The sequence below is a fragment of the Malaclemys terrapin genome, chromosome 7 (genome assembly GCF_027887155.1).
Source record: "Malaclemys terrapin pileata isolate rMalTer1 chromosome 7, rMalTer1.hap1, whole genome shotgun sequence".
Lineage (NCBI taxonomy): Eukaryota > Metazoa > Chordata > Testudines > Emydidae > Malaclemys > Malaclemys terrapin.
Window position 1 is genome coordinate 44,162,308 of NC_071511.1, and position 21,398 is coordinate 44,183,705.

Here is a 21,398-nt window from a genome sequence, read left to right on the forward strand (position 1 = left end):
TATGACCATTAGAGGATTGTCTTTTGTGTCACTGATCCAATGGGACTCCTCTACCAAGCTTTCATTCAAACTACAGGGTGGGGATCAGGGGGACTGCTTTGATAATGATAACTTTTAACTGTACAAAAGTATATAAGGATCTAGTTTTTGAGTCTGTCTGGTATAATTAAATTACAGTTATTTAGATGTTTCGTAGGTTTAGTGATTCTGTACACACATGTGCACATACATCTTTTCCTTATGGTTCATGATACAATGTCTCTCACTCGTTTCCTGCACGAAATATATATTTCTTGTAGGGTTGTCGATTAATCGCAGTTAACTCATGCGATTAACTCAAAAAAATTAATCACAATTTAAAAAATTAATCATGGTTAATTGCAGTTTTAATCTCGCTGTTAATAAATTTCAATTGGTATTCTATTGTTTAACTATTTTGGATGTTTTTCTACATTTTCATATATATTGTATTCTGTGTTATAATCAAAATCAGTGTATATTATGTTTGATTAAAAATATTTGTACTATAAAAATGATAAAAGAAATAGTATTTTTCAATTCACCTCATACAAGTACTGTAGTGCAGTCTTTGTCATGAAAGTGCAATTTACAAATGTAAATTTTTGTTGTTGTTGTTACATAACTGCACTCAAACAAAACAACGTAAAACTTCAGAGCCTACAAGTCCACTTAGTCCTACTTCTTGTTCAGCCAATCGCTAAGACAAACAAGTTTGTTTACATTTTCAGGAGATAATGCTGCCCTCTTCTTATTTACAGTGTCACTATAAAGTGAGAACAGGCATTTGCGTGGCACTTTCGTAGCTGGCATTGCCAGGTATTTATGTGCCAGATATGCTAAACATTTGTATTCCCCTTCATGCTTTAGCCACCATTCCAGAGGACATACTTCCATGCTGATGTTTAAAAAAAAAAAAAAAAATGCATAAATTTAATTTGTGACTGAACTCTTTGGGAGAGAATTGTATGTCCCCTGCTCTGTTTTACCAGCATTCTGCCACATATTTCATGCTATAGCAGTCTCGGATGATGACCCAGCACATGTTGTTCATTTTAAGAACACTTTCACTGCAGATTTCACAAAACAGAAAGAAGGTACCAATGTGAGATTTCTAAAGATAGCTACTGCACTCGACCCAAGGTTTAAGAATCTGAAGTGCCTTCCAAAATCTGAAAGGGATGAGGTGTAGAGCATGCTTTCAGAAGTCTTAAAGAGCCACACTCCAATGCGGAAACTACAGAACCCGAATCACCAAAAAAGAAAATCTGCCTTCTGCTGGTGGAATTTGACTCAGATAATGAAAATGAACGTGCGTCGGTCCACACTGCTTTGGATTATTATCGAGCAGAACCCATCATCAGTGTGGACACATGTCCTCTGGAAAGGTGGTTGAAGCATGAAGGGACATACGAATCTTTATTGCATCTGGCACATAAATATCCTGCGGCGCCAGCTACAACAGTGCCATGCCAACCCCTATTCTCACTTTCAGGTGACATGGTAAACAAGAAGCGGGCAGCATTATCTCCTGCAAATGTAAACAAACTTGTTTGTCTGAGCGATTAGCTGAACAAGAAGTAGGACTGAATGGACCTGCAGGCTCTAAAATTTTACACTGTCTTATTTTTGAATGACCTTTTTTTACATAATTCTATGTTTGTAAGTTCAAGAGATTGCACTACAGTACTTGTATTAAGTGAATTGAAAAATACTATTTCTTTGTTTTTTAAAGTGAAAATACTTGTAATCAAAAAAATTAAAGTGAGCATTGTACACTTTGTATTCTGTGTTGTAAATTAAATCAATATATTTGAAAATGTAGAAAACATCAAAAATATTTAAATGGTATTCTATTATTGTTTAACAGTGCGATTAATCATGATTAGTTTTTTTTTATTGCACAATTAATCATGATTAGGGTTGTCAAGCAATTATAAAAATTAATTTCTTGTTAGTATCACTTTCGTGAGTCTATAGATTTGGGGTGAGGGGGGAAATACCGTTAAAAAACATATTATGGATCATAAGTTTAGGTACCAATCAAAGGAAAGTGGCCTAAGTGAGTCCTAAGTAGGACAACCCTCAGACTTTATGTAGTCTTTGTTGCTTCCTCTGTGGTACCTTTATTAGTATAAGCTCTTCAGTCCAGATGTGATAATTTAAGAAGAAACTTGAGAACATTTCTCCACACATAAATGTATAGATTTATTTTGAACTTAATCACTTAAACTAACTCCCTTGGGCGCATATGAAAATCCCAGCCTCAGTTTACTAATTTCCACTCTTGTAGTGAATTCTATTCCCATCTGTTCCAGCCACTGTTTGTTTAACCTTAGACAAGTCGCTTAGAACAAAACTTTCAGTTGTAGATCCTTGGCACATCCGAAATCAGGCACAAGATGTCTCACATTGAATGCCCTTCAATCAATGCACACGACATTCACAGATTCATAAATTTTTAAGGCTACAAGGCACCGTTATGATTTCTAGTCAGACCTCCTGCCAGGGCCAGCTCCAGGGTTTTTGCCACCCCAAGCAGCCAAAAAAAAAAAAAGCCGCGATCGCGATCTGCTCTACCACCGCCACTTCAGTCTTCGGCGGCAATTCGGTGGGGAGTCCTTCTCTCAGAGAGAACCGGACGTGCCCCCCACCCCCTCCCATTGGCTGCCCCAAGCACCTGCTTACTGGGCTGGTGCCTGGAGCTGGCCCTGCCTCCCACATGACACAGGTCACAACTTCACTAAGTGATTCTTACATCAAGCCCATGTTTCTGGTGGAGCTAGAGCATCTCTCTAAAATTAGTGACTATTTTCTGAAAATGTGCTTGTTAGCTTTGAGCTTCAGTTTCCCCTACTTCACAGGATTTTGAGGCTTGCAAATTTCTTTATTATTAAACATTTAAGTGAGTACCTATAGACACAAAAAATAAAAACTACTACAGATTTCTCATTCTGTCTCCATTATGCATATTTCCATATCCATGTGAACATTAAATCTTAATATGTAAATCATCAGTTCAATCCAAGCATAAGCTATATTTGATAAAATGGCACTGTTTACATTAGTTCCAGGACTTCTGAAAAAGTAAATAGCTTTTTTTTTTTTTTTTTTTTGGTCCCTTGTTGAGTAATGATCACGTTTAAAAACCAGCTGCTTGGATTTATGCAAGTTTGAGAGAGAAAGAATGATTATTTCACAAACATGAGTGCTCTAACACTAAGTGTTGAAGATATCTATGGGCTCACACATGGAAAACTCTCTATTGGAACTGATTATTATATGTTTAAATTCTTAGGATAATCCAAAGAATTGTTCCTGTAGTCCATTAGTATTTTGTAATGGGACACCTCAGTTTAAAATATATATATATATTCCCATGGGGAAGGTAATCAAGTCCCTTTATGCTCATGAATGTCCGGAGATGTGTAAGAGGAGTGCCCTGTTGTCCACTCCATGTTATTAGATATTCATAGGTTTTGCAAATTATCTCACTTTCTAGCATTTCTAAAGATTTTAACGTATGCTTGCAGCACAAGGGGTTTGTAACCGCCTTTAATTGGGTTTATAAATATTTCCTATGTCATTTGATGAATTATTCCTCCTTTCCCTAAAGGATTCCTTCAGCATCTTTCTTATATGCAACAGATATTATGCCTCACCAACAGTGGATTGCTCCTGTCCATGATATTTTGTAACACTCATGTGTGTGTTCTTACTTTCCTTCACTCATGTGTGCAGTCATTTCCATTTAGAAAAGTACAGAATGCAACCCTGTAGCGTAATGGCAATAATACAATTCTATAATTGTAATTTAATGTTGTTGGCTTGGTTATCAAACAAGCAGACAGCTGTTTTCTTCACCAGTTGGTGTTTGAATGGTCTTAGTCTGTATTCTCAGGTGCAGCACATTACAGTAATCCCATCTGATGGTGTTAAAGGCATGAGGTCTGCATCTGGTAAAGCACACAATCTGCTTGCCAAGTCAAAGTTCCTCTGAGCCAGTGGCTCTTTGGGTTGACATGATTAAGAGACATCAGTTTCATAGCCAGCAGTACACAAGGGAGTGGTACAGCCAGCATCACATCTGACTGCTTTTGACTGTCCTAACCCAATGGATCTAATGTGTACATAGAAAAAAAAGTTTTGGCTACTTTATTACCTGGTCATCCAGAAACATCAGATAGCATATGATGTCCCTCCCAAAGTTATAAATCAGAGTATTAAAAAGTGGGTAAATTCTCTCACATGTGGGTCAGGCATTACCTCATTTATTATTTTTAAAGTCAAATAGTCAAAACAACAGAGCTTTATTTGATTGCCCTTCTGTTTCTCTACTTCCTTCTTTCTTTTTTACAGCTGCTGCCCGTTATGAAGAAGGAGAGTCTGAAGCAGAGAGCATCACTTCCTTTATGGATACTTCTAACCCTCTTTATCAGCTTTATGATACGGTTAGAAACTGCCGAAATAACCAGGGTCAGCTTATATCAGAACCCTTTTTCCATTTGCCTTCCAAGAAAAAATATCCAGATTATTATCAGCAAATCAAAATGCCTGTTTCATTGAAGCAAATCAGGTAAGAAAATATGGAGTATAAACTATATTTGCTGGGCTTGAGCACATTGAAGAGCTTCTTTCATTTCTGGCCTATTATACCATGAACTAATTCTTGTTTTATATTTAGATAGATAGATAGATCTTGGTAAGCAGATCCGTACGGTTACTATATGTTACGTAGATTAGTTCTGCAACTGCTGTCATCGATTAAGTAGTTCAAAGAATTCCGTGTATTTTGCCTTTCAAATTGATCTATATCCACCTTCTGACCTTCCTTTGTAGATGCCTTCTGCTTGTGTTTTTTCATTTGTTTTAATTGACATTAAGGTGTAGGACTCAGAATCCTGAAGGTTGAGATATCTTTTTACCAAAGAGGTACAGAATGGCTAGTTATATAACAAGCTTCCACACAACACCCATATTGTTGTTTGTCCTGGACCTCGTTAGACACTTGTATAGGAGCAAGAAGATGGTTTTATCTCTGGTCATTCTGTCTTTGTCCCTCTGCTTAGACAACCACCAAGGTGTAAATTGTTACATTCTTTGGTGTAATAATACATAATGACTTCAAAGGAGTTACTTTGCTTGTAATTTATTGTAACTGAGATCTCAATCTGGCCCATGGTTCTTTTTGCTGCACAATATCTTCATTTTTTCATATTTTATATATATACACACACACACATAATACTGTTGCAACAATTACATTGCTTATGGAAGTAATTAATGCACCTTGGTGCTGTGTAAATATTATTTTTTTTATTCAAACCGGAGAGAAGGGCCTGAAATTCATGTACGCTGTATATATCAAAAGTGAATTTTCATATTAGCTTTATCTTGTTCACTGACAGATGAAATGTAGTATTTATCTGTCTCTTGCACCTTGGTTAAATCTTGGATTATATTCAATCAACACTTAAATTACCATGTAATCTTTGCATATTTGTATGCACAAAAATTCTTCCAAAGAAGAATGTGCATACTTAAATGCGTGTGAGTTTAACTATATAAAGACTTGCAGAGTTAAGCACTGGAATAAATTGCCTAGGGAGGTTGTGGAATCTCTGTCATTAGAGATTTTTAAGACCAGGCTAGACAAACACCTGTCAGTGATAGGACTGAGTATTACGTAGACTGTCATGAGTGCAGAGGACTGGACCAGAAGACCTCTTCAGGTCTGTAACACGAGCAGACTCACCCCTGCGGCGCCTCCTGCTGGTCTCTCAGGGAATTAGCTCGACCCAGCCTCCGGAGCGCCCTCTGCAGGCTGGTGATCTGCCTTGCTCTCTACTTCTGGGCCCCCGTGTCCCTTCCAGGACCCCGGTGCCCCTTGCTCTGGGTGCTGCCCCCTGGCAGTACCCACACTCTAGGTCTCCCCTCCCAGGGGAACCCCCATCCACTAACCCCACCTTGCCTCAGTGTCAGGCTACTGCCAGTCACCATCTAGCCCCACTCCCTGGGGCAGGCTGCAGTATCAGCCTTCTCATCACAGACAAGGTTGGGTTTGGGCCTGCTGCCTTGGCCTATCTCTGGGCTGCCCTCTGCAACCCCCAGTACCTCCTGGCCTAACACTAGGCTGCAGCCTGGGGCTTTCCAGGCTAGAGCTCCCCAGGCTTTCCCCAGCCCTGCTCCACCCAGGTACTCTGCTCTAGTTCCCTGCAGCCAGGCCCTTCTCTCTCTGCACTCAGAGAGAGAGTCCTGAGCTTCTGGCTGCCCTGGCCTTTATAGGGCCAGCTGAGTCTGGTTGGGGCGTGGCCCCAGCTGCTACCACTTCCCCCAATCAGCTCAGCCTAAAGCTGCTTTCTCCAGCCACAGCCCCCTCTGGACTGGAGCGGGGTTACTACCCCGCTACAAGGTCCCTTCCAGTCCTACAATCCTATAGGGAAAATAAAGCAGATTGGGTCCTAACAATACTTTTTTACACCTTCAAAGTTCTCTGTATTTGTTAATTAATTTTTTGAGGTACTTATGTAAGTAGTATCTCTTCAATTCCACAGATAGGGGAAAAGGAGACAGAAGGGTTAAATGCCACAGAAGAAAGAAGTCAGTGGCAAGCAAAGTGTGGTACTCCTGGCTCCCAGCTCAGTCAGCTAGACCAGTGACTCTCAACCTTTTCAGACTACTGTACCCCTTTCAGGAGTCTAATTAGAGATGCCTACCACTAAGTTTCATCTCACTTAAAAACTACTTACTTACAAAATCAGACATAAAAATACAAAAGTGTCACAGCACATTACTACTGAAAAATTGTTTACTTTCTCATTTTTACCATATAATTATTAAACAATTGGGATATAAATATTGTACTTACATTTCAGTGTATAGTATATAGAACAGTATAAACAAGTAATTGTCTGTATGAAATTTTAGTTTGTAGTGACTTTGCTAGTGCTTTTTATGTAGCCTGTTGTAAAGCTAGGTAAAAGTCTAGATGAGTTGATGTACTCCCTGGAAGACCTCTACATACCCCCAGCGGTACGCGTACCCCTGGTTAAGAAGCTCTGAGCTAGACATATTGCCAGAGAGGTCCCAGAGGGTCCATGAAGCTTGTGGCCATGCTCACTCATTCTCCCTTCTCCATCCCCAGGTCCCCAAATTTTGGGGGGCATTATAAATGTTAAGGCTAATTTCAAGTTCTCTCTGAAATGAAAAAAAAACCTGTAGCCTTGAAAGCATAAAGCTGATTACTAGTGGAGAGAATTGGTCCTTGTGAGTGTCCATTTAAAAGAAACAGTTGTTTACATTTTACCCAACCCAGTCACTCCCGACGATGGTCTTATAAGCCTGTGAAACGGTCTTCTGAGCTTAGAGTGGATTCATGACCATGTTTGGATGTGGGAAATAGTGTTACTTGTGGTGCTGCTGATGGCATTAGTCCTCTGACAGCAAGTTCCCTCCCAGCTAGATGCCGGCAACAGAACTGGCTCTTCTGTTGAGCTGTCGTAGCATCTGGAAAAAGAGTCCTGGCACAGTATATTGAGAGAGATGGTATTGTCTAGTGGACTTGAGGACAGACTGAGCAGAGAACAAGGCAGAAAGAAAGGTGGGAGCAAAGCAAACAGAACAGAAGAAGGATGGGAGGAGTAGAAGAGAGTGTAGTTTGGAAGAGAGCAAGTATGACTAACAGAGAATAAAGCGAGTATGAAAGAGAAAGAATAAGTGTAACGGGATGCATCTTATCTGAGAGAGTACAGAAGAAAGAAACAGTAGATAGTATGGAGTTGATTGTGTTAGGCATAGAAGGAAAGAAAGGGGATAAATAGGGGCTGGAAGAAAGGGAATCAGAAAAAACACAAATTTATATTTGCTGTGATAAAATAGCTAACTCATACTCATTTTTATTGAATATATCTGGCAGACATTGGTTTCTGTAAATTTGGTAAAGGCCGCTGGGGTAGTTATTCTGAGAATTTAAGTTAATATTGCTGGCTACTCTGGATTCTATAGTTAAATAATTGGAGGAACAGACAGGAAATAGTTTAAAAATCACCATAATATGAACACAGTCACCTGGGAAATGGGGCATACTAGGACTTCAGTTTACTTTAAATAATTGTCCTTTGAATAAAATTTTAAAATGCTGGCAACTATGAAACCGAAGAGAAGCGGATGAGTTCATTTTCCACAACAAAAAAAAAGCTGAAAGTTTGTGAGAATCTTCTAGCCACTACCACTTTTTAATGTATTAAATTGGGAGATGGGGAAGAGGGAGTTGCACATGCCCTAAGAATAATCATGCTGCCTCCTCCCTTTCCCCACCTCCCAAAAATCATAAAGCAAATCCTGTGCAGGGTTGTGATAAATCGTGGACAGGAGGCAGTTAAGTCGAAAAATCTGTCTGGCTACCACAAAATGTTATGGCCGAGTTGTAGCATGCTCCTAAATTAAGAATACTTGAAAAATAAACTAATCCACAAAACCCTACCACCACCACCGTAAGCAGATATCCCAATTCCTATTTTTGTGTGAATGGATAACATCCAAACATTGTATTGCAATGCATATGTACAGGGAGAGTGTTAAGATTTTCTTGGAAGCTATTTACTCAATTTTTGTGTGATTAGAGTCTCATCCTTCAGATTTACATTAATATAGGACTGTATTTATATAATGGTATAGTAAATGTTACCAGCTGGTCAAACACATTTTGATCTGTAATTTAAAAGTGAAGTAGTTACAGCAAATAGAGGAATAAAACATGACAGTTCACGTGAATGATGAGGAAAAGGGTGGCATTTAATGGGAACTGATGTTTGAATAAAGGAATGAATGCATGATTAGATGATTATGATGGTCCCTTCTGACCTTAAAGTCTAAGAGGTGTATCTAGAGCACAGCACTTCTTTGCAGATTAGATTATAAAATTACAGAAAGAAGTTGCTTGGTGTTTAAATTTCTCAGCCTGTTACGTTTAAACTGAATGATCATTTGCTTTATAAGTTAGAACCTTCTTACAATGGGAATAAGACTGACATTCATTTTTTAGTTCAGTGTATTTAGAAGTCAAACCTTCTAGCTGTTACATTCATTTGTTTGTTCATTGTGAAAAAAAATGGACTTATGTGTGTGTTACCATTCATTTATTTTAGAAATGCAAAAAGTGGAAAAATACACCTTACTTGAATATTCATGAATACTCTGAAAGAGAAATTACAGTAGTTAGTCCTGCTTGGTTAAAATGATTTGTAAATATTCACAGTTTTTTGAGCTTTATAAAGTTTCCTTTCCTTTTAGTCAGATTACTAGCAAAGCTTTGTACACATATTTTTTGTAACATGCTATTAAGTAAAAGTTTGTATAACTTATTTTTAATACTTTAGCAAATGTTTCCAGTGCATATTCATACGTGTGTGTGTGTGTGTGTGTCATCTTTAATGTGGTATAAAAAAGAGTTTGGCATTTCAAAAACCACTTAGAATAGTTTGTTCTATTCTTTTGCTTCCTTGGTCATGTGTGTTTCCCCAGTGTTGTCTATCTTCTTCAAGAAAAAGAGACAGCATTCTTCTTCCTTGAATTCTTTCACTCAGAGGCGGAGGTCAGACACGCACGGTTCTAAATGTATGTTTTATTGAACAAGATTTTGATGTTTAATCCTTCCTTAGCTTTTTGCATTTTCCAAGGATTCTTCACATGGTATGTCTTCAGAATAAGGAAAAATAGGTAACGTGCAATTTGTTCATTAGAACGCTGTTTCCAGGACATACCTAGACAGATTGACTGTCTGTTTGAATGTGGAGCAGTTATTGTTTTGTCCTTAAATTTCACAAATGAAAGAGTGATCAGCTACTGGAAGAACTTGTGATGGATTGAGTGCTGATTCAGTTCCTTTCACATTCTAATCAGATAGAGGTCCAAAAGAAGGAAGATGTCATGCCAAGGTTAATTTGGGCTCATTAGACTTTAAAGCTGGTCCCAGATTTCAGCAGCAAACTGATCTTTCTCATTTTGTTTAAGAGGGATGGATTTTCAAATGCAGTACATGTTTCCAGTATACCCTTGGGATCTTTTGAGGTTGGATCAGAAGAGACTAAACTTGTTCTTGAGCTCATTCTTTGAAATCTTTCCATTACCAACACCATCAACCATGTACTTTAGATTTTTCTTGGGTTTTCTTTATATAAAGGTTAGCATACATAGGGTTTATTGAGTTACAGTGGTGCATTGCTGAATAGGGCTATGATTGTGGCTAGTTTAAGCCTCACTGTACAAAATAAGCAAATGAAAAGGTTCTGTTACCACCTAAAGTAGCTAAGTTGGGGTATTTAATTTTCTGCTGAAGGCATATCTCATTCTGTAGAGCTGGAAAAGTCATGATACTTAAGTTTTATTAACTTTGAATAGAATTAGATTTGCTAAAAATACTTAGGTCGGGGTGGGCAAACTATGGCTGGCCTGCGAGCTCCCGCTGGGGAGCGGGATCTGGGGCTTGCCTCACTCCGGTGCTCTAGCCGGGGCGCTCCAGCTGGGGCACTGCGTCAGGGGCCGCTCTGGCATTCCAGCCGGGGCGATGAATTGGGGGCTGCACCACGCAGCTCAGCCCTGCTCCAGTGCTCCAGCTGGGGCGCTGGGTCGGGGGCCGCACTACGCGGTATGACCCTGCTCCAGCTGGGGCACTGGGTCAGGGCCTGCACCACACGGTTCGGCCCTGCCCTAGTGCTCCAACTGGAGCCTGCTCCATGTGGCTCCCGGAAGCTGCAGCATGGACCCACTCCGGCTCCTAAGTGCTCCAATGGGAACTTCAGGGGCAGTGCCTGCCGATGGGGCTGCGCCTCGGATAGGAGCCCGAGAAGGGACATGCCACTGCTTCCAAGAACCGCTTGAGGTAAGCGCCGTTTGGAGCCTGCACACCTGAGACTCTCCCCACTCCCTAACCCCCTGCCCCAGCTCTGATCCCCCTCCCACTCTCCAAACCCCTCGATCCCAGCACAGATCACCCTCCTGTACCCCAAAACTCTCATCCTCAGCCCCACCCCAGAGCCCGCACCCCCAACCAGAATCCTCACCTCCTCCCGCACCCCAACCCCAATTTTGTGAGCATTCATGGTCTGCCATACAATTTCTATTCCCTGATGTGGCCCTCAGGCCAAAAAGTTTGCCCACCCCAACTTAGGTGAATAACCTCCTTTATCACCCATTATATGCAGACAACAAGCGCCTGATTTTTAAGAGTGCTGCTCATGTGCTTACGGTATGCCAATGCTACACATGAATGTCCACATGGCCAATTGGCACCTAGCTATCCAATCCATGTGGATGTGCTAATCAGTAATTTACTCATGCCTTAAGATTTTATGCAAATATAGTTTTGAATCTTCAACCATATTTCATGAAAATCAGAAATCCTTCATTTTGCAGTGCCTTGGAAAGGCTTGTTCTAGTTAGAATAGAAATGCCATCAGATACAAACCTCACTTGCAAAATAATTGAGGGAAACCCCTCCCCCCATCCTTTGTTTAAAAGATGGAGGATCCCTCCTCATGTGTTCTCTTCTCCTTCCCACCCTGCTTTGTAGAGCGAGGTCTCAGTTTTACCTCACATGTAGATCCCACAGGATATGCCTGATCAGTTTCTTCTTCACCCGTAAACCAGCCTTATGGTATTCTGACTTGTCAGGTAGAGATATTTGCACAGAACCTCTGTATAACAGAGGGGGCAGGTTTAGAATTTCAGATATTTTTCTGAAAGTTACATTTTCTTAATAGTCTTATCCCTGCTGTTGTCACTTCAAGATTGGACTACTGCTGTGCACTCTACATGGTCATACATCTAAAATCTATTCAGAAAACAAAGCTTGTGCAGAATGTAGAGGCCCATGTACTAACGGGTATATTTTTCCAGGAGGCACATGATGCCAGTGATCTGGGGTCTGCACTGGCTCCCTGTTAGCTTCCTGGTGAAGTTTAAGGTGTTTTAACTTATAAAGCACTAAATGGTTTGGGACCTACTGACTTGAAAGATTACTTCTCTCCCTGTACCATACAGTTAAACTGTGGTCACCATAGGTGGTCCAACTAGGATCCCCTCATTATAGAAGGCAGGATATTCATAGACTCATAGAAGATTAGGGTTGGAAGAGACCTCAGGAGGTCATCTAGTCCAACCCCATGCTCAAAGCAGGACCAACACCAATGAAATCATCCCAGCCAGGGCTTTGTCAAGCCAGGCCTTAAAAACCTCTAAGGATGGAGATTCCACCACCTCCCTAGGTAACCCATTCCAGTGTTTCACCACCCTCCTAGTGAAATAGTGTTTCCTAATATCCAACCTAGACCTCTCCCACTGCAACTTGAGACCTCTGCGCCTTGTTCTGTCATCGGCCGCCCCTGAGACAGTTGAGCTTCATCTTCTTTGGAATCCCCCCTCACTCTTCTCTTCTGCAGACTAAACAAGCCCAATTCCCTCAGCCGCTCCTCATAAGTCATGTGCCCCAGCCCCCTGATCATTTTCGTTGCCCTCCACTGGACTCTCTCCAATTTGTCCACATCCTTTCTGTAGTGGGGGGCCCAAAACTGGACGCAGTACTCCAGATGTGGCCTTACCAGTGTCAAATAGAGGGGAATAATCACTTCCCTTGATCTGCTAGCAGTGCTCCTACTAATGCAGCCCAATATGCCGTTAGCCTTCTTGGCAACAAGGGCACACTGCTGACTCATATCCAGCTTATCATCCACTGTAATCCCCAGGTTCTTTTCTGCAGAACTTCTGCTTAGCCAGTTGGTCCCCAGCATGTAGCGGTGCATGGGATTCTTCCATCCTAAGTGCAGGACTCTGCACTTGTCCTTGTTGAACCTCATCAGATTTCTTTTGGCCCTATTCTCTGTGAAAGACCTTTGCCTCTGAAGTTTAGCTTGTATTTGTTGAACGTCAGAGCACAGTGCAAAAGCCTATATATTTGATAAAGGCTTTGAGATGGATTATGGTTTGGGGGGGTGGGTGAAGAGGGATGCGGGTATGTTGTTGGCTGGTGAGCTAATTTATTGTATCATGCTGGTGGGTTAGTGTTCCTATGTGTATTTAAACTTAGAATGCATTGATAAGGGGTCTAGAACTTGTGTATGGTGTGTATTTAAAATCTAAATAAATAAGATTTTCTGAGATCTTTAGCGGGTCTCTAAAGGCTTATCTATACACAGTTCTTGTACCATTTTCAACTAAATCCATTTAGAAACAGATATGGTTACATCAGTGCATAACCTGCCCCACCCCAATATTGATATAGTTATACCAATATAAATTTACAGAAATAGGATTTACATTGATATAGTTAAATAGGTACAAAAACTGTGTTTAGACCAGCCCTTAATAAAAAGGAATAGCATAAAGAGAACTAGCACAAGGGTAATGAAGAGAAGATTGTATTGAATAAAGAAATGCAGTATTTGTGGTGTGTATGTAGATGGAATCCATCAGGAGTCTTCAGAAAGCTGAGCAAAACCTTTCTGCAACACAGCAATCAAAACACATTAACTGTAACTCCCAAACTATAGTCTAGGAAGTCAATTAGGAGTCTAGAATTTTTAAGGTGTGTATTTTCATATTCCTATCTTCCAATGTCTTAAAATTTCTCTGTCTTTGTACAAGAAGACAAATACATCAGTGTTGCACAAGAACATTCACAATGTATACACTGCTAGAATTAAAACAAACTTCAGTTAGTTGGCTCAGCAAACAATTGAGAAGCATGAGTATTGCATCCATGTACCTTATGTGCTTTCAAGGTGATGAACTTTAGCATAAATGTGTTCTTTATCCCAGCCCTAATGATTACTTCTATAGCAAATACTTCAGAATGGAGAAGGGGTAGCTTTTTTCCTTCTCCTCCCACAGCAGTAAAGATGGAGGGTACTCTTGCAAATATTTGGAAAGTTTTACTTGAAAAAGTATTTACTATTCCTGACTGTCATGAGTTTCATAATCATAGTCCCTTTAGTCCATCTCTGATTCAGATTAATTCTGTCGTACTGTCTGTCAGTGGTGTGCAAATTTGGTGGGTGGGGGGAGGCACAAAGAAACTTCAGCCTTTCACCCTTTTAAAAAACACATACAAATAAAAGTACAGTCTTATTTTCAACGATTTGGTAAGTTTCATAACTACAGCAGGTTAACATGCCCTTAACATTAATTTAGAAATTTATTAATTTTAAAACTCATTTAATGATTAATAATTGATTATTAAAAGACATAAACTGGCAACATATATAATAATAATTGAGAGCCTGGGATCCATAGAATGAGTCAGACACTCTAATGCTAAACCGAATGAATGAATGAATGAATGAATGAATAGTCTCACCTCTGCATTTCCCCTGCACCTTCCAATGTGAAAACCTAATTTCATATTACAAGTAATGCAAAAAACCCAGTTTCAGATTACAAGTAATGGAGGGGGTGACCGACAAGTTCCGTGAATGGTAAGGGGGAGCACGGATGGAAAAGCTTGCATACCACTGGTCTGCATCAGTTGTCACAGTCCTCTGAACAAAGAAATACAGGTCTGTCGCATCTTATGCTGGGGTTACGTTCCGCAGTCAGTGCATAAAGCGAAAATCGCGTATAGTCAAAATGACCCTTGAAAATCCCTTAAATCACCCATAAAGTACAGTTTTGTGTATATAACCCTGTACAGTACTATGTATTGTATACAGCAATGTACAGTATATAATAAAGACTACATATGCAAAATATAATTTTACAGTATTTTTAATAACATAACAGAGAGACAGAAGAATGAAAGAATAAAAAATGAAAACAGTACAGTACTGTAAACCTGAACAGTCACCAGTCAGCCTGGATATTCTTGCTAGTCTTGTTCTGTACACACACGAATGATTAGTCTTCCTCTTCCCCTGACAACACTATCATTGAGTCGTCAGGGCTTGATGTCGATCCAGGAGTGATGGAGAGCGAGTCGGAGACGAAGTGGTTGGCTCTGGTTCAGCTCGAGAAGTTGATTGTGTAGGCTCTGCTGCTGCTGGTTGTTTTTTCTTTAAAAACATGGTGATTGGCAACTGTCGCTGTTGTCTCTTGAGCTCCTCAAACATTTCTTGGTACGGTCTCAAATCATCCGTAATACTACGTGTGATTTTGAGGCTTCATTCCATAGAAGGATCATATTCAGAAATCAAATCATTCAAGTGTTTCGCTGCTTGGAACATTTCAGAAAATTTATGAAGATTCCAAGTTGCTGGCTCATCCTGTTCATCATCTTTGTCTTCTGTAGACGATTTTATCAGTTCCTCTAACTCTTTGTTAGTCAATGTTTCTCTATGGCCCTCAATTAATTCCTCAATTTCTTCCTTGAGGATGTCGATGAAGCCATCACCACCCACTTGCCTGGCCACATGAACAATGAGTTTCACTTCTTTGTCAATGGCACAGTTTGTCAGTGTAAACAGTACAATCTCGCTCAGCGCGGCGAGATGCACACAGTATGAGAGGCACAGGGGAACCGAATACTGTAGTGGGAACAGCAGCACTGTAGTGGGAACAGCAGATTCGCTTCTCCCATTTCACACTCACTCTGGGGCATACGCACTATTTAAACTGTTGGGTTTTTGTTTGTTTTTTTGCCAACCCTCCAGGGTTATTATAGGGGAGAACCTTATCACAGGCCTAAAGACATGCTGTTGCTGTCAAGTCCCCCCCCAAAAAATGGTTTAGTGGGAACAGCAGATTCGCATCTCACGCTGATGGAATCGCCTGCACTTTTTTTTTCCCCCCTGACCGCGTAAAGCTGAAATCACACATGTTAAATGCGCATAAGATGCAACAGACCTGTATTAACAAAAAACATTGGTCAGATGCCATCACATTCCTTGAGAGAGAAGCAGCATGTTTATTTGTGGGAACTTCTCTCCCATTGCACTCCTCAATGGACACTTGGAGTTAGTGTTCTGATGAATCTTTCATGTATAGATTCAGTTCTAACTAGTAATTTTAGATAATTAGCTTAATTGATTCCCAATTAGTTTATGGGAAAAGATGTCAAAGAACACAATAAAATTACACTTTAAAAGTGTAAATTGCATGCTTACATTTTCTCCCTTGACAATGCAAATCTGATTTACATACCATGTGTAAATCCCATCAGTCAAGCAGTAAGCAAATAAGTGTCTAGTCATTTTCACATTGGATAATCCCATGTAAATTGGGAAATTTAGAATAATATTAAAATATCCTTCTTTTTAAAAACATACATTCTTTTGCAGTTTCCCATGACACTTTCTACCCTGTGTTTCCTTGTATATGTCTAATGGTGTATTGTCCTTTTTATATTTAAATGTTCAACAAGGATGTATGTATGTACATGCATGCACACATCACATACTTGTCAATAACTTTGTTAGAGTTGAAGAATTTAATATATTTTATTATACAAGATCTATCTTAAAAAAAAAAACAAGCAAGCATACTATCTTCATCAATTTTCTAATTAGTTGGAGTAAAAGCATCCTATAGTGTCTGATGCTAGACAAATAGAAGAGGAACAAAACTTATATTTTCATGAATATGGAATATTAAATCACCAAGTACATCACATAGAAGAGAACTTGAAAAAACATCCTGTATGCTTAGTGTCTGTTGTTTAAATAAATAAATAAATAATCTTGAAGTAACATATATAGAATGTATTGTGCCAAATTCTACCCTTTTTACACCCAGGCAAATAGTTGATGTTAATGCAACTGCACAACACGCAACTCAAGACTGAATTTGGCTCATAAGTTAATTTGTACCAAAACCCCTTAGTAGTGGATTTTGATAATCTATAATGGAAACGAGTGATACCCTTGCAGTATAGATTGTGGGCAGGGTTGCAGAAAAAGAAGTCAGTCTGCTGCTTATTCATGAGTATTAAAAGTGAGCTAAAAAAGATTTAAAAGAAATTAACAAGCTATTCAATATCCTAAAGTGTTAATAGAATGTGTTGATTTAAAATGATACATTTTAAAGCAAAATGTTAGAAAATAAATTCCTGTTCCTCTTAATGTTTAGGATCTTGGTTCAGGAGTTTATTTCTCCCCCAAGAAATATATTCTGGTAGCACCAAGAGGCCTCCACCAGCTATGGGGCCAATTGTGTAGGCTCTGTACAAACATAAATGACACTCTCTACTTACAGATTAAAAGACATCACATCAGATGGATATGACAAACAAGCAGGGTGGGAATGAGGTGTGAGGGAGGTGGGATAACAAAAGTAATAGGATATGATCAATTTTTAGCCAATCATTAGCAGTACTCACAACTTGCCTGCCTGCTTAGCACAGTTGCCAACTTTCACGCGGTAAATAAGCACCCTGGCTTTCACAATAAACCCAAAATCAAGCCAATCTCATTTCAAAACAAGGCCAAAACAAGCCAATCCCTAAGAACCCCAACACTCTATGTGACTAGTTCCCCCCGGCATGCAGTCTGGGACTGTGGTGGGTCCGCTGTGCACCCCGACTCTCTCGCCCCCCTTCTACCTGCTTGCACCCCCTTATCCCTGCTTGCTGGGAGCTGATAAAAAAAAAAGCAATAAGCTACACCAAACAACAATCTAGAAGATAAAAACTAGCCAATAAACAGCTCGCAAGCCAATTAAGCCAAAAATAAGCCCAATTTCTACGTTTTTTCCCATGGGTTTGGCATGTCTGCTGCCTAGCAATTTGCAGGTATTGTGTGCTGTTTTGCGGATACCGGTTTTCTGTATACACTTTAGTTGAGGTGAGTTTTGATGGGGGACTTGATGGAAGATGAAGTTTTTGAGTGGCAATTTTTCCAACACACGAGGGGAAACAGGAGAAAGCAAAAGGTGCTTGCAAGTGAGTGCCGTCTGATTGCAATTTGTTTCCAGACATGAAATGACTTGATGGTCTCAGACCAGTTCTTAGTAGTATTTTCATAACAAACTTTACTGCAGTTAGCACTAATCTACATGCTTGTTGCTGGCAGTTTTAACAGAGGCCAAAAATTGACAGCCTGATCCAAGAAGATGTGGAGCACCACCAGTTCCCAATAATTGGAGCCATTGGCACTTAGCATTTTTCATGTGGCGCTGACTGCTTTGTAGGACCATGTTCACAATGAAAATGGGGATTGAATTATCTTTTTATACTGCAGGTGGTCCTTCCAGGCATGTTGGAGCAGTTATGGGGAAACTTGTACTTCTGCCTCACACGCTATATCTATTCTATGTACAAAAAGAGGGCTAGAGTCTCCAGAGATGTCAGTAAGGCACCTTTCCTAATGCTAAATTCACTTTAAAAAACAAAAACAAAACCCAAACCCTTTGTTTGGCATGTCCAGTTGCAATGCTGAGGTATCAAGGCACCATCAGAACACATTCCTCCACATCAGAGTTCTTCTGTTATTGACTTACTTGGAAAAAAAGCATTTGAAATAATTACTTTACAGTGATGAGCTATTGTGAAACAACATAAGTTGTCTGTCTTTTCCACAGAACCAAACTGAAGAACCATGAATATGAAACTCTAGACCACTTGGAGTGTGATCTGAACTTAATGTTTGAAAATGCCAAACGCTACAATGTTCCTAATTCCGCCATCTATAAGAGAGTACTGAAAATGCAGCAAGTTATGCAGGTATAAAGAGAAGAGTAAAACAATCAAGATAACTATATGTATGAATTTATTTTCTTTAGGTGGTAGTTCTTGGAGCTTTTAAATGTGCAGTAGTATATTTGATCATTTATTAGTGGTTCTGTATGTTCAACAATGCAGTTTTTATGGTTAAGTATCCTGAACATATTTTAATGTTCAGAAGTTCTTAATGCATCCTATGCTGGGTCATCTGTCTGTCAGGAAATAAATCTGCAAAAATAATGTGCTGAATGGGGAGTGGATCTTCTTAGTTATTTCTCTAAATTACTTTGTTTGCAAGTAGATTAGAATCAAGCTATGAACGTAAGTACAAGAATCTTTAAAATTGACAGATACAATATAGCTAAAATCTCTTTAATAAGAGGATGCTAACACACTTTGTGTATTACAACATTTAACAGAGCAGTTCAAATAGATGCTAATCTGAAATAGCATTGGCTTGAATTGATTCTTCAAAATATTTTCATGTCAATTTTTAATACAATTTTCTTTTGTGCGGACGTCTTTCATTGAATTACAGTAATTGGAAATCTTTTAATGGTGCTTTAATATTTGTGCATCCTACAGCTGTAGTTGTGTCTTTCTCAGTGAATCTGATCTGTGCAGCTGTTTAATATTCATTTATTCTGGGAACATTCAGTAACGAGTCTGACACTAGGGATTTGCTCTTTTTCAGGCAAAGAAGAAAGAGCTAGCTAGGAGAGACGACATTGAGGACGGAGACAGTATGATCTCTTCTGCCACATCTGATACTGGAAGTTCAAAAAGGAAAAGGTATACATTTTTGTTTTTCCTACAGACATCTTTTTGTTGCTGCTTTCATTTGTCATATAGAAGAACATTAAAACATAGATGTTTAAGACTTCATATATGAATTCTAAAACCATGAAACGTATCTCATTTATCAGTTATAATTAATTGTTTTATTTTTCCATACTGACATTTTCTTACTAATATGTAAATATATCGCTGTCCGGAATATTTATACTTCAGTTTCTTAAAATGTATGATGCTGACATTTTACATAATTACAGTATGTAATACTATGTGTATTTCTCACTTAAGATATAGTATTTTCAGTCCAAATAGTACTCTGTAAGTTCTTGTAATTTGTTATTACACGTTATCTGTAACTAACAATTATGTTGCTCCTCTTCCCTTGTTTTCCTCACCCATGACTCTCCTTTTTAATATTGGTTAGTAATTTCCGAATGAAAAATAAATTCATTTTAATAATATATTTTCAGTTTTCACATTTTATTGTTAATCTTAAATCCTGTTGCAAGATATGGGTTTTTGATTGGGGAAAACTCCCTGGGATAAGATTACTGGATTTTTTTTTTTTTAATCTGATCAGGACAGATCATGTATAGTTTCACCATGAAAGTTACAGTGGGCCACCTCTCCCTTCCTTCTGACCTCACATTCCCCAAGTACTCTATCAGGAATCATCATGACCAACGAGGACGTAAATAGACCAAATGTAAGAGAATAGGATGATTATGGCAGGTGGTAGAGTATTAAAATTTGTGTACATAAAACACAACAAAACAGAACACTAGACATAGTGCTCTGAAAGCATTATAAATGCCCACACTAAGATCGTAGGTTTAAAAATATCATGTTTGAAAGATAGATTCTAACCCATCCATTCTTCCTCATAACAGTGAAATTTGTTGGTGTAAACTGAGATTCAGGTCCCTCCATTGTTGCTCCAGCCTGTTACTATCAACTTTCCAGGTTCTGAGTTTGCTGTTATGCTAGGGAGAGGAACTGGAAAAAAGCAAAACCAGATCAGAGCCATCAAAACAAGAAATTCTTTTATTAGCATGATTATATAATTGTAGCAGCATCCTCCATGTTTTCTGGATTGCAGTCATCAATCAAAGATAGAAACTTCTCTGCCAAAAGACCAGTAACTGAGCCATATAGGAGGTGGTACAATTTGGTGATACTATTGGGGGAAAAGAGATCCTGAAAGGTAGCTGAGTGATCAGAGAGAGAGAGAATAAAGTGCCAAATAAAGATCAGCGAGGAACAGACCACAAAAATTGCAAGTCTATGTGACTTGTAGAATCAGTGGATACTGCTGACACAAGCAAATTAAATTGCCCTTCATGCCCTAAAATCATGTATTGCATTGGATCCTCTTATACAAGAGAATATTAAAATCCTTTAAAAAATAATCTAAGAATTAATCGAAAAGAAAACGAGTAGGGCTGTTAGAATGATGAAATACAGTAGAGTGAAGAAAGTCAATTGTTTTTGTTGCTGCGCTAAAGATATAGTTGTACAAATGAATTTTGATTTGTAAATGCAATCATTAAAACTACATCCCAGTGGATTAAAAATCGATAAAGTGAATAGAATAAACTGAAAATTCAGTTAGTGGAGGTGAAAAGCTTTGAGGAATTCCAGAGAATAGCAAATACAGTGAAGGGCCCGAGTAAAACATATCCTGACATCCTGAAGGAGGCTGATGGTGTACGCAACCTGTTAATGAGGGAATTCTTTTGAGTGTCCCTTTCAATGTGCAAATGCATGACCCAAACCTTGAGTGTGTTGCTATTTCTGCCTTGTAATTTTTTCCCCTCATTAACTTTTATCAGACCCAACATTAAAAATGGAACTGGGAAGCATGCAATCATAGAAATGTAGGGACCTCAAGAGTTTGTCTAGTCTGTGTTGACTCTGTCCATGGCTACTTAAGAGAATCTCC

The 21,398-nt window shown here is 39.1% G+C and overlaps 1 protein-coding gene across 12 annotated transcripts in view; it reads left to right on the forward strand.

Moving 5' to 3' along the window:
• Window positions 1-21,398, forward strand: part of PBRM1 (polybromo 1) — a 79,445-nt gene that overhangs the window by 21,086 nt on the left and 36,961 nt on the right. For all 12 annotated transcript variants that reach the window (XM_054033390.1, XM_054033393.1, XM_054033402.1 and 9 more), the window contains 3 exons: window positions 4,378-4,594; window positions 18,520-18,661; window positions 19,356-19,453. In XM_054033390.1, coding sequence (XP_053889365.1) covers window positions 4,378-4,594; window positions 18,520-18,661; window positions 19,356-19,453 — 457 coding nt within the window. The remainder of the gene's footprint in view (window positions 1-4,377; window positions 4,595-18,519; window positions 18,662-19,355; window positions 19,454-21,398) is intronic.